The 18,969-nt window shown below is 40.5% G+C and overlaps 1 protein-coding gene across 2 annotated transcripts in view; it reads left to right on the top strand.

The window, feature by feature from the left end:
• Window positions 1–15,737, top strand: part of SF1 (splicing factor 1) — a 30,672-nt gene extending 14,935 nt beyond the window's left edge. For both annotated transcript variants that reach the window (XM_075837458.1, XM_075837460.1), the window contains exons 4-12: window positions 3,772–3,924; window positions 4,303–4,392; window positions 4,527–4,710; window positions 6,533–6,648; window positions 6,724–6,831; window positions 6,935–7,124; window positions 10,538–10,721; window positions 10,800–10,970; window positions 14,665–15,737. In XM_075837458.1, the coding sequence (XP_075693573.1) occupies window positions 3,772–3,924; window positions 4,303–4,392; window positions 4,527–4,710; window positions 6,533–6,648; window positions 6,724–6,831; window positions 6,935–7,124; window positions 10,538–10,721; window positions 10,800–10,970; window positions 14,665–14,990 (1,522 nt within the window). In that variant the 3' untranslated portion in view covers window positions 14,991–15,737. The remainder of the gene's footprint in view (window positions 1–3,771; window positions 3,925–4,302; window positions 4,393–4,526; window positions 4,711–6,532; window positions 6,649–6,723; window positions 6,832–6,934; window positions 7,125–10,537; window positions 10,722–10,799; window positions 10,971–14,664) is intronic.
• Window positions 15,738–18,969: the final 3,232 nt, after the last annotated feature.

Raw genomic sequence — 18,969 nt, 5'->3', positions numbered from 1 at the left:
GGGCTATCACTTATACAATTACTGGACAACTATACTTCATTTCCCACCTTCAGTACCTTACAAAAAAATGCAAGGACTCTTCCCTGCGTGGGAAGACCTCTTATATGCCAATAAATGACTGAGGAGTGTTTATGAACATGGCTGTTTAGGTCCCTGTACTATAAACTACTTCTAATCCTCATTTTCTTAAAGGCTATGTACAACTTTAAAAACTTTTTTTAAATAAAAATATGTATCAGTATTTTTGTAACTTTCTAATTACTTTTTATTATACTATTGAGATACAGCTGCTTTGTATTCTGTGCTCAGAGCAGCCGTATCTTGCGCTGAGACCTGAATCTGTCAGGTCATCGTTACTGACGGGGGGTTCTGTGACGGTGGGTCCTGCGTCTCTGACACGCAGGATCGAGCGGTTACTGATCACATCTAAGTTCGTAACTTAGATGTGATCGATAACAGGTGGACCCTCCACCAATCAATACTTCTGACGTGTCACTATGACACGTCAAAAGTTTTTTTAATAGTTTAGTTCCACTTTAAAAATGTGAAAACCTTCTATCCGTGGATAGATGCTCAAGGTCGCAGGTCCAAAGCCTGAGCTGCACTTCCTCCAGATTGTGATAATTTATTTCCTATTCTGATTTGTCAGGCGCAGTGATGTCATGTGGCATTGATACATCTGGTTATTTGAATCCACACAATATACAAACATGCCTATCAATAACCAACCCGGTTTGCATTTGGGGATTTGTATCAACATACGATTTCAGTGACAACGCTGCTGCTGTCAGATAGGAAATGTTGGCAGTAGTGCAGCCTCAGCATTTGGGTCTGTAGCATGTAATCGTATCTCTGCATATAGGTAAAACATATTAGCTTCTTCTTTTTTTTTTTTAATTGTCCACTAAATGGATATTCTAATTTTGGTCTCACTTTGCACATTCTGCTGTGGTTTTCACCCCTCAACATTGAAAGGGGTGAAAATCTGCAAACGAAATTGACATGCTGCGGATTGTAAAATCCGCACCACAGGTCCGTTTTTTTTTTGGTTTTTTTTCTTTCCAAGAAAAACATTCTGCAGCATGCGAGTTAGATTTGTTCAAATGTCATCCACATGGCTGGTACAGCAATCCGCGGTGGACTTTCTATGCGGAACTCCACACAGAAAATCTGCATCATTTCTGCTGTGTGGACCCGGCCCTTAGTCTCTGTACACACTTCCTTTATGTCAGACTTTTGCTGCTTTTGACAGGTGGAATAGCATATTCTGCTCTGCTATTCTACCTAGTAAAAAAAAAACAGATAAGTATAAAGTGAATTGGATCATTTGAGGTCCTTTTAAAAATATTAGCTGTAACTTAATATTGTGCAGACCCTAAGGAGCCTCACACACAAGCGTGTTCAGTCCGTGATATACGGTCTGCACGTCGGCCGCGTTTCCCGGAACGAACAAACTGCAGGGAGCCGGGCTCCTAGCATCATAGTTCTCCATGACGCCAGGTCCCGCTGCGGGACAACTGTTCTGTACTGAAAACATGATTACAGTACGGGACGGTTGTCTCGCAGCGAGGCAGTGACACCTAGCGTCATGGATGACTATGATGCTAGGAGCCCGGCTCCCTGCAGTGTGTTCGGTCCGGGAAATGCGGCCGATGTACGGACTATATAACACGCACTGAACCCGCTCGTGTGTGAGGCTCCTTAGCCTCTAATTTTGTCTGGAGAACACACAGATTTCCACTAACTGAATTATTTCTAAGGTCTAGAGTTTGGTTGTTTTAACACGTAGTTGCCTGGTCTTTTGGTGACCATCAGCTTTTTTGCTGTCTAGTCACTTTAAAACATTTTGAGCAAACCATTCAATCATTTTAGAAAAAAATCTGTAGATGAGCAGAGTCCAGCCTTACAATCACTACAGGCCAAACTTGTACACTGTCATGTGGTGCTCTCTGAATCCCTGTCATGCACCTCCTTCCAGCCCCTGTTCTGTTCATTGCTCTATCAGTTTTGCCTGTAGTGTTCTTTTAAGTGGTATAAAGCTGGATGACTGGTTTTCCAATATTAGTTTCTGATTTATGTGCATGTTACGATTTATATGTAGATGAACATTCAGATAATGTTTACTTGTTCTGAGCTTTGATTTGACTGGATTCCTCCCCTACGAGTATTGACCCTGCCTTCACTGAAGGTCTTCTCCCCAAACCTTCCAAAGTCCTGTTCATTTCCAGCTAGCTCCAGATGCCACATTGCCTGTATGGGACGAGTGCTCCCTGAGATCAGCTCTTACAACAATCCACCTCATTATTTACTATAAACAATAGAAAAAAATGATATTTTGTAATCCTTCTAGATTGTTTTGTAAATTGATTAGCCCCATGACTCAGAGGATATTCTGACATCAATTCAGCACTGTCCACATATTGTGGTAGATGGTCACGTATGGATTCAGTACCTTAACCAGTAACCATAACCATTTTCCTTTTTCTTTTTTTTTTCTCTGTATATCCCTAATTCTTATCAATGTCTTCAGCAGCCTTTTATTTTCACTGTCACAATGTTATTAGATGGACAATTTATAGGGCAATTATTCCAAATACAACTGGTTTCTGTTATGCCACCTTAACCTCTACCCTGTTCTCTCGGCTCCTACTGTTCTCTACCCTGTTCTCCTCCGCTCAATTGGTTTTGCTAAAAAAAAAAAAAAAAAAAAAGCCGGTATTAGCGAAGTTCACCTTTGTCTTAATGGTTAACAGCCTTTGCACTTTTTAAACAGGTTTTAAAACATTGTGCCCAACTTAAAAAGGTTTGTGAGCAGATATGAATTAATGACGCTAATGTTTTTTGTTTTTTCTCAAAGCAGCCCTCAAATAATTTGACTTTTCGGCTGAATATTTAACCATATTTACAGATTTAACCTGCTGACTTTCTCTTTAGTCAATAAAGTGACTTTTTTTTTCTCCTCTTGCCCAAGCATTCTTTTTATCCCTTTCCCGCGTATCACTGTCTGAACATATGTGAGTCTAGCAGGTGCCATGGGATCATCTACCTTATAATCTTTTCCATGGAAAAAAAAAATCTAGTTTGTTTACTTTAGATCTTAATAAAAATGAAAGCATATCTTCACTACGGAAGGGTAATGAAATGGTAAGACCTTATGAAGACATCTGCCAGTTTCCATGAATTTTTAAAATGTTTCGACCCACTTTTTAAACTGGACGTCTCAATGTGCACTTGTAAAAACAACATGCCGAGATAAGAGATAACCTAGCGGTAAAAGAAGGCAGAGAGTGCGGTAGCCGTTCACATACCCAATTGTTCACCAAGGAATTTAGCAATTTATTCTAGAAACTTACCGTGGATTTTATGCAGCGATTTGAAGAATTTCTGTTTTGCTGTCCTTTAATATTAACACCACATAATATAACTTTCATGTCATCAATGGAAAATACACTTAATCATTTTTAAGATCCTTGGCCACAAGTTTAATCCCTCTATTACTAGTTTCTATTTCTGGAATATAAAGCAGTTTAATATTCACAAGATCCTCATATCCCATATCTGCTACTGACCTAATGTGGCATTGTAACGTGGTGGTTCGTGGCACCGCTAACCGCTCATGTTCAACAGTTGGCACTCTAATGAAGAATATTTCAGCCATATATAATGTTGGAAATGTATTTTGCGCAGTGTGTTTAAGAATTGTATATTACGTTTCAATATTTTGTGTGCGTTATTACCTTTTTTGATCAGGTTTATTCTCCCTCCATCCAGGTCCCCATCTCCTGAACCCATCTATAATAGTGAGGGGAAACGGCTAAATACACGAGAGTTTAGGACACGTAAAAAGCTGGAAGAGGAGCGGCACAATCTTATTACAGAGATGGTTGGGTTGAACCCAGACTTCAAACCTCCAGCTGATTATAAGTGAGTAGATTAGGGATGGTTACACTCTACACTCGTTTGCTTTCGTCTCTATGGCTGTGCTTCAATTATACGTCTTCAACGGTTTTTGTAATCGAAAAGTTGCATATCATTTTACGATAATTGGATGTGCTTTTTCTCGAATACTCAGCACTTTTCTGTTACGATACCATCCGGGGTAGCTTTGTAGTTCATGATGCAGTGCTCTGGCTTTCTGGATGTATGAATTATCTAAGCAGCGCTAAAGGGTCTGAGCACTTTGGGTATAGGATTAGTATTCGCTGCGCGCGCAACCTTGATTCTTTATTGCCTTGATATAATAATTTGTCTTCGCTTTTAACTCTGGCTTATATTTGTTACACTTCTTTTGTTTTTCCCCAGACCACCCGCTACTCGTGTGAGTGACAAGGTCATGATACCTCAGGATGAATACCCAGAGATTAACTTTGTTGGTTTACTTATTGGCCCCAGGTATAAAATATTCACAGTAGAAATTTTTATTATTTTCGTTCGTTCGTTCGTTCGTTCGTTCGTTCGTTCGTTCGTTCGTTCGTTCGTTCATTCGTTCGTTCGTTCGTTTTCATTGCCTGGTTTGTTCAATTTAGAGGAAATACCCTGAAAAACATTGAGAAAGAGTGTAACGCCAAAATAATGATCCGTGGCAAAGGCTCCGTGAAAGAGGGCAAAGTGGGACGCAAAGACGGGCAGATGCTTCCGGGGGAAGATGAGCCACTTCACGCCTTGGTGACCGCTAATACGATGGAGAATGTCAAGAAAGCAGTAGATCAGGTAAATGTTACTTCCCGCTGCAGCCACTTTTGACCTTCCTGACAGAGCTTCATTTTTCTGACGTGTCACTTTGTGGTAATAACTTTGGAATGCTTTCACTTATCCAAGCAATTCTGAGATTATTTCCCTGTGTCACATTTTACTTAGTAGTAAAATTTGATCGATACATTCAGTATTTAGCAAGCAAAGGATCACGTAGTGGATTTTAGGCACCATGCCAGGTTTGAAGAGGTCTTGTGGTGCCAAAACTACACCCCATAAGTAATTTATCTAGGGGTGTAGTGAGCATTTTGACCCCACAGGTGAGATTTTATTAGAATTGAGCCGTGAAAATGAAAAATGAATTTTTTTTTAGCTCAAAAAGTTTTAATTCTCTCAACAAATAATAACGAATAAAAGTACCCCAAACTTTGGCTTTTGGAGCACATATTTTGCTGGTTTGGTTTCTGGGTGCCATGTCGCTTTTGCAAAGCTCCTGAGGCACCAAAACAGTGGAAACCCCAGAGAGTGACTCCATTTGGGAAACTACACCCAACAAAGAATTCATCTAGGGGTATAGGAAGTACTTGAACCCACAGGTTCTTTGCCGAATTTATAAGAATAGGGCTGTGAAAATTAAAAATGACATTTTTTCCAATAAGATGTATTTTAAGCTAACAATTTTTCATTTTCACAAGGAATAAAGGAGAAAAAGCATTTCAACATTCGTAAAGCAATTTCTTCTGAGTTGTTTTCCAGAAATTAGTGTGCAGTGGATGTTGTTGAGTGAAAATGCCAATTTTTCTATAGACATGCTATTTCAGTGTCCAATCTGTGGTGCCCAGTTTGTGCCACCGTGAAAAGACATCTCTCTAATTATTATGCTGTGTTTCCTGGTTTTAGAAACACCCTACATGTGGCCCTAATGTTTTGCCTGGACATTAGACGGCTCAGGAGTGAGAGTACCATGCGAAATTGAGGCCTAATTTGGTGATAAATACAGTATTGGTTCACAATTGCTGGGCTCTGATGTAAAATAATAAAAGAAACCCCTGAGAAGTGACCCCATTTTGGAAACTACACCCTCAAGGCATTTATTAAGAGGTGTATTGAGCATTTTGACCCCACAAGTGTTTTCCAGAAATGAATTAGCTGCAGATGGTGCACAGTGAAAATTGCAATTTTTCCACAGATATTCAGTTTCAGTGGCAAATATGTTGTGCCACTGTAGACGCACACCCCAAAAACTGTTAAAAGGGTTCTCCCGGGTTTGCCGATGCCATCTATGTTACAGTAAACTGCTGGCTGGGAACAGTGTAGGGCTCAGAAGGGAGGGAGTGCCATTTTGCTAAAGTGATATACTGCAATACTAATGTATTTCCGTATATCTTGATTCTGACAGTCTTTAATAGGAGTACAAAGATGGCAGACTTGGGGGTGGGGGGGATTGTCAGAGGGGGCCGTCTCTACAGGGTTAAATTAGTGGGATACTGCTCATTACAGTGAAGTGTTGGCTGTATCATACAGCCGACACCCGCATGGTATGGAGCTCAGCCCGTCTGCTTGTTCCATACTCTCTCCCCACCCCCTACCGACTAAGATGTAAATATACGTCAGGAAGGGGTTAAAAGATTAATAATGTGTTTGGAAAAAGTCTACACCTTTATGTAATTAATCTATCCGGCTGCCTGTTAGGTGTTCTACAGTAAACCGTTTGTGCAGTTCACATTGAATAAGTTATCTGCAAGTCAATGATCATTTATAGTTTATTGAACTGAACCATCACCGTTCAAGGTACATTCTGGAGGGTTCATTTTTATTTGCCTTTTTTTTTTTTCTCTAGATTCGAAATATTCTCAAACAGGGAATTGAAACTCCAGAAGATCAGAATGATTTGCGCAAAATGCAGCTGCGAGAGCTAGCACGACTCAATGGCACTTTGCGTGAAGATGACAACCGGTTTGTTTTTCTTTTCTCTGAGTTTGACGTCTCACATTTGTGATCACGTTCGATACTAACTGTTTCTATTTATAGGATTCTGCGACCCTGGCAAAATACAGAGTCTAGAAGCATCACCAATACCACCCTGTGTACAAAATGTGGAGGAGCTGGACATATTGCCTCTGACTGCAAATTTACAAGGTGAAAGGAGGAGGTTTTAAAATGAAACAATCACTTGTATTGGTAATGCCAAATATTACACAACATTTCAGCACTTATGAAATCTATTTACATTTCTATCTAGTCTATCCGTCCGGCCTGGAGAGCCCCAGTCAGCGCAAGATAAGGCAAGGATGGATAAAGAATACCTTTCCCTTATGGCGGAGCTTGGAGAAGCACCGGTACCTTCTTCTATGGGGTCTCCAACTCCAATGCATACTACTATGCAAGGAACACAAAGACCATCTGGGATGAACACAAACCAGCCACCTTTGGTATGTAGACCGTGTTGAAATGAACTGTGATCCAGGCCAATTTACCCACTGACTGTTTGGAGAAAGTGGAGACCTTTCATATGCACACTAGGATGCCTGAGACTCTTGAAGCTTAACCCCTTCCCACCGCAGCCACTTCTCGGTTTTCCTTTTTCTTCCCCACTTTCCAAATTTTTTGGGGGTTTTTCTACATTTTTAGTCGAAAGTTGTACGTGGGCTCTATTTTTGCGGGACAAGTTGTAGCTTTTCATGGCACCATTTAGCGTACCATATAATATACTAGGAAATTGGGAAAAAAAATTGTGGGGTGGAATGGCAAAAAAATAGCGATTCCTCCATTGTTTTTTGGGTTTCATTTTTATAGTGTTCACTGCAATAAAAATGACGACATGTTAACTTTATTCTGCGGGTCAATACAATTACAGCTATGTCAAATTTATATTGTTTTCTTTTGTTTTCCTACTTTTTACTATGGAAAAAGTAATTGTTAAAAATTTACCTTTCTCTTCTTTTTTTTTTTTTTTTCTTAACTACTGCGTTCACTGTGTGGATCAAATAATGTTGAAATAGTTAAAACTTTTATGGCCGCGGTGATTCCTGACTTCCGGCAGGGCTGTTTAGGAGCACAAAGATGGCAGGCAACGTTAGGTAGCCGGGCTGACATGACAACTACCACCATTGCATGACTGCAGCGCAGGGGGGCTGATGAGGCGGCAGTGGGGGCTGCCTCTGTTTCTAACGGCTTAGATACTGTAGTCGATATTGACCGCGGCATCTTAAGGGGTTAAACATTCGGGATCCCACTCATTGCAGTGAAGTGTCAGCTGCTTGATAAAGCAGATGTGCTTGACTTATAGAGAATGCTCCCTACTCTCTCCCTCCCCCCTTATATACACAGCAGATGTCGGGAAGGGGTTAAAGACACAAATTCTCAAACCTCAAATGTACACCTGAACATCGCATCTATTAAACTTCATTACAAAATCATAGAAATGAATAAGCAGTTTGTCTACTGTATATAATGTAAAACATCTTCGTTCCATGAATTAGACTAATGTGGAAGAAAAATGTGTTTTTAATGTATCTAGCTTTTAAAACCTTCACCCCTTCACAACATCTGTTGATGAGAGAGAGAGAGAGAGAGAGAGAATACAATTTTGTGTTTTCCATGAAAACTGACACTTATATTTATCAAATGAGTTGCAAAATGACTAGAAAATATAGTCAAGACATTGACAAGGTTAGAAATAATGATTTTTATTTGAAATAATAATTTTCTCCTTCAAACTTTGCTTTCGTCAAAGAATGCTCCATTTGCAGCAATTACAGCATTGCAGACCCTTGGCATTCTAGCTGTTAATTTGCTGAGGTAATCGGGAGAAATTTCACCCCATGCTTCCAAGTTGGATTGGCTTTTACCTTGTACAAATCTCCCACTTTACCAGCACCAAAGCAACCCCAGACCATCACATTACCTCCACTATGCTTGACAGATGGCGTCAGGCACTCTTCCAGCATCTTTTCAGTTGTTCTGAGTCTCACAAATGTTCTTCTGTGTGATCCAAACACCTCAAACTTCGATTCGTCTGTCCATAACACTTTTTTCCAATCTTCCTCTGTCCAATGTCTGTGTGCTTTTGCCCATATTAATCTTTTCCTTTTATTAGTCAGTCTCAGATATGGCTTTTTCTTTGCCACTCTGCCCTGAAGGCCAGCATCCCGAAGTCGCCTCTTCACTGTAGACGTTGACACTGGCGTTTTGCGGGTACTATTTAATGAAGCTGCCAGTTGAGGACCTGTGAGGCGTCTATTTAAAAAACTAGAGACTCTAATGTACTTGTCTTGTTGCTCAGTTGTGCAGCGGGGCCTCCCACTTCTCTTTCTACTCTGGTTAGAGCCTGTTTGTGCTGTCCTCTGAAGGGAGTAGTACACACCGTTGTAGGAAATCTTCAGTTTCTTGGCAATGTCTCGCATGGAATAGCCTTAATTTCTAAGAACAAGAATAGACTGTCGAGTTTCACATGAACGCTCTCTTTTTCTAGCCATTTTGAGAGTTTAATCGAACCCACAAATGTAATGCTCCAGATTCTCAACTAGCTCAAAGGAAGGTCAGTTTTATAGCTCCTCTAAACAGCAAAACTGTTTACAGCGGTGCTAACATACTTGCACAAGGGTTTTCAAGTGTTTTCTAATCATCCATTAGCCTTCTAAAACAGTTAGCAAACACAATGTACCATTAGAACACTGGAGTGATGGTTGCTGGAAATGGGCCTCTATACACCTATGTAGATATTGCATTAAAAACCAGACGTTTGCAGCTAGAATAGTCATTTAGCACATTAACAATATATAGAGTGTATTTCTGATTAATTTAATGTTATCTTCATTGAAAAAAAACTGCTTTTCTTTCAAAAATAAGGAAATTTCTAAGTGACCCTAAACTTTTGAATGGGTGTGTGTGTGTGTGTGTATATATATATATATATATATATATATATATATATATATATGTGTAAAAGTCTGAACTATTACATTACATTATTTATCCCGCACGATGAACGCCGTTAAAAAATAATAATTAAAAAGCCAGAATTGCTGTTTTTTGGTCATTTCATCTCCCACAGAAAATGTAATAAAAAGTCTCGGGTTGCCCAAAATGATACCAGCTACAGCTCATCCCATTGTTTAATCGACTAAAAAAAAAAAGTTGTGGCTTTCAGAATGTAGCGACACAAAACAAATTTTATCCGTTTTTTCCTTGTAAAAGTAGTAAAACATAAAAAATAAACAATGTAAGCTTTGCGTCGCCATAATTGTATTAACCTGCAGAATAAAGTTAACATGTCTTTTTTTTTTTTTTGTACTACACGGTGTATGCACAAAAAACAATGGAGGGATCACTGTTTTTTTTCCCCATTCCACGGCAAATATATTTTTCCCAGTACCTTTTATATGATACAGTAAATGGTGCCGTAAAAACAAATCATCACGCAAAAAAACAAGCCCTCATACAGCTGTATCAACGGAAACATACAGTTATAACTTTTGGAAGGTGGAAAAAAACTAAAAACCGAAAAATTGCTGCGGAAGGAAGGGGCTAAATGGGTTTTCCCATCATTGAATGTTCTGACGCATCACTAGGATATGCCATCAATTCTCGATTCTAGGACTGCCTGGACCCACACAAGTCCTTAGTAAGATCTGCAGCTTCTCTAATCTAAGTGCTGTGGCTCTCATTGTGCAGTTCTCTGCACAGTGGGTGGCCGGTATCACTGCTTTGCAGGAGAAAACAAAGGGACCTTGACTCCCTCATTCTATGGATCAGCGAAGGGGCCGATGTCCGACCACGCCAATAACAATATTATGGCATATTCTATTTCAACAGGTGTGTAATCTGTCACTTCTCTTTTCAGAACCGGCCGCCTTGGATGGCAAATGATCGACCATTCCCATCCCTGCATGGTTCCCCTCATTCCTTCCACCACCCAATGGGTGGGTCAGGAAATGGTCCTCCCCATCAGCCTAATCCCGTAGCACAACATCACCACTGGATGCAGCCTCATCCAGGAGCACATCCACCTGGTCCTCATCCTATGGGTAAGCACTTGGGCTATTAAGTGAAACAATTGCGCCAAAAACTATAGCAAAGTTAATTTATTTTCTTTTTCCTTTCAGGGCTCTTGCACTCTCACCCTATGGGTTTGATGCCGCCACCACCACCACCTCCTCCCAGTGGTCCTGCGCCGCCCCCACCTCCACCATCTGCACCCTCTTTACCTCCTTGGCAGCAGCAGCAAAATGTAGGTGCACCACACCAACCTGGTGCTCCCCTACCTTGGCAGCAAAGTAAGTAGTGTTTTTTGGTTGTTTTTCTCACTGTAAATCTACACTTAAGCCTCTGTTCATGGAAAATGAATGTTCTCCGATACATTTATTTACTGAAAATGCCGGTCGGAAGATATTTCTTGTAGTAATATACACGGCAGAGTCCGTTTTATCTGTCACTGGTTAGGCCCACCAAGGAAACCTCTCTAAGGCTACGTTCACACGAGCGTGACAGATTTACGCACGTAAAAAACACGTGTAAATCTGTCCCTGTGCGTTGCGTTTTGCACCAGGTGAGCTTTGCGAGTGGCATGTGTTTTTCACGCACTTGCAAGTACGTCTTTTTTTTCTTTTCTTCTTTCAATGTAAGTGATGCTTAAAACACAGACAGAACACGGATGTGCTGTCCGTGGTTTTCACGCACCCATTCACTTCAATGAAAACGCACCAATAAAGGACATGCAGTGAATTTCACACAACGGACACTCGCTGCGTGATAACTCAAACATGTGTGAATAGCCCCATTGAAAGTAATGGGGCCATGTGCTGTGCACACAGGACAATTATCGGCAACTAGCATACGAACGCTCGTCTGCACGATAATCGTCCTCTGTAAAAAAAAAAAAAACCCCTTAACTTGACCCATAAGCTGCTGAACAGGATAAGAGCATAGCAAGATGAACAACTAAATAAAGAATAATCTCATTACAGGCGGTGCAAAACTTTTTCCATTGTGCTACATGGCATAATTTATATTTCATTGCTATAACTTGGCTCTAATGGAAATATATACTGAATGTAGACACCTGAACTATCACTCCCATGAGTTTGTGGGACATTCCATTGAAAATACAAAGGATTTAATATGGGGCTTGAGGCTATAACAGTCCACACTTATCTGGGAAGGCTTTCCACAATATTCTGGAGTTTCTGTGAGCCAGACCTTCTTTTGGTTGAATAGGCACAAATTCCCACAATCGGTGTTCAAATGTTTTATGGGGTTGAGGTCAGGGCTCTGCAGGCCACTCCAGTTCCTCCAAACTCCTCAAACCATGCGTTTGTGGACCTTGCTTTGTGCCTAGGGGCACGGTCATACTGGAACAGGAAAGGACTTCCTCAAAAGTCAGAGGCATACAATTGTCTAGCATTTTCTTTGTATGCTGTAGCATAAACAATACCCATCACTGGAAATAAGAGGCCTAGCCCGAACCCTGAAAACCCGCTCCAGACCATTACATTTTACAGTAGACACTATGCATTCTGGTAGGTAGAGTTCTGGCATTCATCCATCGGACTCCCAGAAAGGGTCGTGTGCTTTATCAGCTCCAGAGTCCGCGTGCTTGAGAGAGGCTTCCGTGTAAGCGGAAACGTTGCTTATGTACTTGTTGGCAATAAATGTGTCTGAAACACGTGAATTCACTAAAGTGATAGTTTGTATATGATATGTCTTGTGGTTTAGGTACCCTTTGCTGCGGTTTTTGTTTTGAAAATCACGGAAAAGGTGCCATGTTTTTTTCTGAAAAATTGCCGCAGTACTACGTTAGTATGGCTACATGTGGACCCTTTTACATAGTGCCTGCCAAAATTTAACACCCATAAAATAAATTTGGGGAGCTGGTAATGTAGTGTTATAGGACCAGGGAGGACTGCAGGTAAGCATGCTGCTTGTTGGTTTAGCCCCTGCCATAATGCAGAAAGAAGGCGGCTTACGGGGCTCAAAGTGAATGTGGTTTTTTTTCTTATCTGAAACACATACTGAACGGTTTCGTTTCGTTCCTAGGTTACAGGTGACAAGTCTAAAAGATAACTGTTGCTGCTTTTAGATGTCAAACCATTTCTGTGTACTTTTGATTCCTGACACAATTCCTTGTTTCCTAAAAATATAACATTTAGAGCCGTGTCTTTAAAGGGAAGCTGTCACTTTGAACACGCTGCCCAATCTGCAGCCAGCATGTTATAGAGCAGGAGGGACTTAGCAGAATGATGTATAGTTTTGTGGGGAAAGATTTAGCATAACTTGTATTTTATTCATTTGTTTTCTCATTTGGGTTTTGGAGTCCAGTGGGCGGTCCTACTGACAATTCAAGCTGTGTGCACTCATTCAGAAAAGGCTATCAATTGCAGAGTAGGACTGCCCGCTGGACTCTAAGCCCAGATTGAGCAGGGAGTTAAAGAGGCTCTGTCACTAATTTATTAATGCTCTATCTCCTAACTAATCTAATAGGAGCTGTCATGCTGATAACTACAGTGAAAATTGTGTTCCAAAACGATTTATTTCAAAAGTTATGACCTTTTTTCTAAATATGCTAATCCTATACTTGACAAATGGGTGGTAACTCTTCATTTTCCAGGACGACTCCCTGCAATGGCTGGAGGCAAGCAATGCAAGCACCATCTTCCTGGGTGAGCGCTGAGTCACTGTGTTGAAGGACCTGTGGCTGGAATTGACAACACAGCGTGATCTCGCTGTTGAATCTGAGATCACACGGGGAAGGGGGTGAGCTGTATGATGCTGATTGGACAGCATCAAACAGACAAAATAGAACACCGCCCACAGAAAAATAATTGAGTTACCGCCCATTTGTTGAGTATAGGCTCATTGGCAGATTTAAAAGAAAAAAAAAAAAAAAAAGACATAACTTTTGAAATAAAAATTGTTTTGGAACACAATTTTCACTGTAGTTATCAGCAGCATAGCACCTATTGTATTAGTTGGGAGATAAAGCATTAATAAACTTGTGACGGCGCCTCTTTAAATGAATAAAATACAAGTTATCCTGAATCTTTTCCTACAAATTAATGTCCATCTGCTCTGCTCCTCCTGCTCTAGAACATGCTCTCCACAGATCAGATGACATGTTCAACGTTTCCGGTTCCATTTAACAGCTAATAATATACTTGATATGCTTTGTTTTTATTTCAGTATCTTATTTTAAAGGGGCTCTGTCACCAGTTTAATACTTCCCTCTCTCCTTACCTAATATAATAGGCGCTGTGTTGTAGATATCTACTGTTGGGTTTTTAAAAAAAAAACGTTTATTAGTGACAAAGTTATGGGCATTTTAACATTTATGCAAATTTTTTGTAAATGTCCAATTGGGTTTTTGTTTTTTTTACTTTAACTAAGTGGGCGTTGTACAGAAAAGTGTATGACGCTGACCAATCGGCATCATACACTTCCCTTCATTCATGTCCAGCTTTAGTCACAGGACAGCGTGAACTCGCGAGAGCATGCTGTGACGTGACTTCCTCCCGCTGGTTCTTCACCGGAGCGACGGGACAATGACTGGACATCGCCTCCAGCCAGGAGGCGATGTCTGGTCATTCTCGTGTCGCTCCGGTGAAGGAACTGCGGGAGTGACGGCGCAGTGTGATCTTGCGAGATCATGCTGTCCTGAGGCTAAAGCTGGACATGAATGAAGAGAAGTGTATGATGCCGATTGGTCAGCGTCATACACTTTTCTGTACAACGCCCACTTAGTTAAAGTTAAAAAAAAAATGCCCAGTTGGGCATTTACAAAAAAATAGCATAAATGGTCAAATGTTTATAAGTTTGTCACTAATAAACGTTTTTTTTATTAAAAAAACCACAGTAGATATCTACAACACAGCGCCTATTATATTAGGTAGGAGAGAGGGAAGTATTAAACTGGTGACAGAGCCCCTTTAACCTATAACTTATTTTAATTTGGCCTATTTTTTTTTCCCTACTCAGGCTCTCAAAACACCACTGGTTCAGCTTCCCTTCCTCCATGGCAGCAGCAACAAGGAGCTGCCAATTCTTCCTCTAGCAATGCCATCCAGTCGAGCGGCTCTCTTGTTCCTCCTCCCCCTGGTGTCCAACCACCTCTCCCTCCAAGTGCTCCGCCTCCTCCACCACCACCACCTCCGGGATCCTCTGGTCTTCTCTATGCTCCACCACCTCCTCCCCCTCCTCCCATAGATCCCTCCAACTTTGTCACTATGATGGGGATGGGTGTTCCTGGAATACCCCCATTTTCAATGCCTCCTGCCCCTCCACCGCCCCCACCTCAAAACTGAATCTTCTTTAATTGATAAGTGACAGGGCACTTTGACTTACATATCAGAACTCGGCACAGTAGACCAATGCCTCCTCTCAAGAACGCCGTGGTGGAACGACATACAGATACAAACTTCATGAAGACTTTGTCCTTTAAAGTGAAGTCTAACAATTCAACAGAATTCAATAACTTCAGTGTGGTAGTAATTCTTGTAGTAGATTGAAGACATCTTCTAGGTTTTCTATGTAATATTGATGAATTTCTAATATTTAGGTTGTTGTAGAATTATAACAATATTAAGATATTAAAAACCTATCATTCAGATAAATGTTCCGTTTTAATTTCAGTGGTAGAGACGGATGTTTAATGTGAAAATATGCAAATTTAACGGCACAAGTATTGTTAGCTTACATAGAAATCTAGACGGCTTTTCTAGCTGATTCCAACCTGTGGAAATAAACCGCTTTTTTTTTTAATAATATTCTCCAGTCAGTTTCTTCTAATGTTCTTCTTTAGATACATTTGTTTCTTTACCACACACGTGACTATATAACTTAGATTGTTTACTTATGTACTTTGGTGTTCAGGGTACCCAGAGTTTCCCGATACTGATGTGATTTATAATGCGGAGTTCTTTGGGTCACTGAGGGCAGAGGTTGTACCATATAGACCAAGGGTCTGCGATTTTGAACCCTTATGATTGCGTTTTTGTCTTATGACTCTGTATAAAGCTTATCTTATATTAAAACTTTTTTAATGAATGAGACCTGGAGGTTATTAACATGACTGATTCTTTTGATTAATACTTGAAATGTTTTGTTTTAGGTCAAATCTAAGATATCACAACTGGAAGTATTAATGGATAACGCCAGTAAGAGGATTCCCATTGTAATTATTGAAGGGGTTGTTACACTACGGCTCTTTGTTTTACGTGGTCAAATGAACATAAACATTTTTACAGCACTTGCATGTGTTTTTTTTATTTAAAAAAAAAAGAGACCATCTGACCTGTTTGCTTCTCCAGCCCACTCTGTTGTGGATCCTCTGTGCGTCCTGATTGGTCAATGGGCCTTCAACCTGCCCCCATGTGATTGTCAAGCAGTGGGAACTTATGGGTGAGATCTACGTTCACAGCATAGTCAGACTGCTGCCCTGCACTACTTTTCATTTTACCAATATATCAGCTGCGTGAACACGTTTAGTTTTCTGGAGCTAACCTATACTTTATTATCGCAGGCAGTACTCCATGCTATAATGGAGTATGGAATGTGCTCAAAGAAAGAAAGAACTCATTGTTTTCCTTTACCTGGCGGTTACCTGGTGGCAGGACGTCGTTGTCTTCATCATGCAGCGATTCCCTAGTGTCCCTGTATGCCGCATCTGACCATTTCTCAATATGCGTTATTGAACACTTTGCTGCTTCTCATATTGTTTAACACCATTTTAAAAAGAAATGAATGTAAGGGCTCATTTACACGAGCGTGTTATACGTCCGTGCAACGCACGTGATTTTCACACGTGTCGCACGGACATATTAATCTATGGGGCCATGCAGACAGGTGCGTGATTTTTACCCGAGCCATAGACTTTTTACGGCTCGGGTTTTAACTTGCTGCCCGCGTGATCGGGCAGCTGAATGTCGGGTCTCCAGCGGTCAGGGACCCTGAGGAGAAGATAGAAGCAGCTTTTGCTGCTTCTGTCTTCTCCGATCTCTTTTTTACACAGCGCTCAATGCGCGCTGTTTGTAGGAATAGAGTCAGCGGCCGCGCCGCTGTCTCTATTCCTCCTGGTGATCATGTGACTGGTCACATGATCGCCATGTGCCGTTACTGACAGACTGCTGCTGGGTCTTACTAGACCCAGCACAGCCCTATTAGTGACAATCGTCAATATGAGAGGGCTGATTTCCCCTGTAACTTGGGCTGCTGTGCAGCTCCAGTTACAGTGGAAAAACATGGTGTAAAAGAAAGAAAAAAAATATATATAAAGTTCCCCAAAGGTCTTTTTTGACAGACAGACCATAGTAATAAAAAATAGTAAAGTAAAGTGCAAAAAAATTAATAATAAATACCCATAATATACCCACGCCAAAAAAAAACGTTCCCCCCCCCCCACCACCAATCATTGTTGTAATGCTACCGCTGACCCAATTACCCTAATATAGACATGTAATATATTAAAATTTATTTTCCTACTATTTTCAAACTTTATGAATAAAAATTCTAAAATAGCAAAAATGGTGTGTATAAAAACGATAAAAAAAGAAACCTGCATTGTCTACGGAAAAAACGTCGCAAAAATCACGTCGTTAGCCCAACAAATAAAGTTATAGCCATTTAACTAACACGTGCTAAAAAGGGCTAAATGGTGTCTGGTCCTGAAGGTGCAAAATAGCCCGGTCCTGAACTGGTTAAAGGGAGGGTGTCGTGAATTTTTTTTTTTTATCATATTGCTTCTAGTATGATTAAAAAAATTACATTTATTTATTTGTGTTCGTGTGTTCTACTTTTTACTTTTTTTTTATATTTTTACTTCTCTATGGTGGCTGCCATTTTTTTTCATATCTGTATATGTCGATTAACGACACATAGAGATGGAATACGGCACATACATCCCCATAGAGAATGGGAACGGGAGCCGTTCCATTCACTGCAGTGTACGCCGTCTGTGTGGGAATGGCGCATGCACGCTCCCACAGAGACCAAAACGAAGCTCGTTAGCAGAGCGAAATCCGGCGCCATTTTCATGTGGACCGGAAGCTGCTGCCGGACAGTCAGATGACGACTTCCCGCCCCGGCTTCCGGCCATATGTTCAAGGAAGCGAAGGCGCAAGGAATAGGAGCGGAGTCGGCAGCAGGAGCAGGTAAGTTATGTTTGTGTAAGTGATGTGTGTATTATGTTCGTGTATGTTAGTGTTATACTGTGCTTAGCACTGTATCTAATCCTACACTGTGCAGTCGCTCAGAAAATGGTGGCACACCATATAGGAGGTTTGAAGATTCAACCCCCTCCTTCTCCTGGCACTAGCCAGAATAAGGGAGGGGGGATTGTGTGAGGACACTAGAGCGATTGTGTCTACCCCAAATTTGCAGCATAAAGCAATGAGGTTGCTTTACCACATTGACCATGCTGCAATTTCGGGAACTGCTCCCTCTAGTGACTAGCACATGGAAATGTTATAAATTAGAAAATAATTTATAATATTTCTTGACTTGTGAAAAAATTAAAACAATGTGTAATCACTCAAATAATGTTTGTTTAACTAAAAAAAACAAAAACTAATTTCTAGCGACACATTCCCTTTAAGTTAAAAAGAAACAAAAACCCTTTTCCAATTTTTCCCCCAAGCACAATGTAAAAATAATAAAAAAAATTGGTATTGCTGCGTCCGTAAAAGTCCGAAACACTTACAATATATCATTATTTGACTCACAGTGAACGGCGTAAAAAACTAAATTGAAAACCCCAGAATTGTTGTCTTTTGGTCATCACAGCGCTAAAAAGAATGAAATAAAAAAATCGTATGTACCAAAAAAATGGTGCTAATAAAAACTAATGCTCGTCCTGCAAAAAAATAAGCCCTCACATGATGGAAAAATATAAGTTATGGCTCTTAGAATATGGTGAAACTGAACAAATTTTTTTTTTTTACCAATAGTTTTTTCTTAAAAAAATATGATGTATATGTTAATCATGTCATACCCCCCCACTTACATCTCTTTTCAAGGCTAAATAGGATTCTTTATTTTAATCTTGCCTCATAACTAGGATTCTCCATGCCCCTTATTAGTTTTGTTGCTCTTTGTATTTTTTTTTGTCCAACTCCAAGACCTCCTTTATGAACTGGAGCCCAGAACTGAACTGCATATTCTAGATGAGGCCTCACTAATGCTTTGTAAAGTGGTAATATTACATCCCTGTCCCGCGAGTCCGTGCCTCTTTTAATACACGACAATATCTTGCTGGCCTTAGAAGCAGCTGATTGACATTGCATGCTG

The sequence above is a fragment of the Rhinoderma darwinii genome, chromosome 9 (assembly GCF_050947455.1).
Source record: "Rhinoderma darwinii isolate aRhiDar2 chromosome 9, aRhiDar2.hap1, whole genome shotgun sequence".
In the NCBI taxonomy this organism is placed as follows: domain Eukaryota; kingdom Metazoa; phylum Chordata; class Amphibia; order Anura; family Rhinodermatidae; genus Rhinoderma; species Rhinoderma darwinii.
Note: the sequence above shows the minus strand (reverse complement) of the source record. Positions and strands in the feature narration are given on the sequence as shown.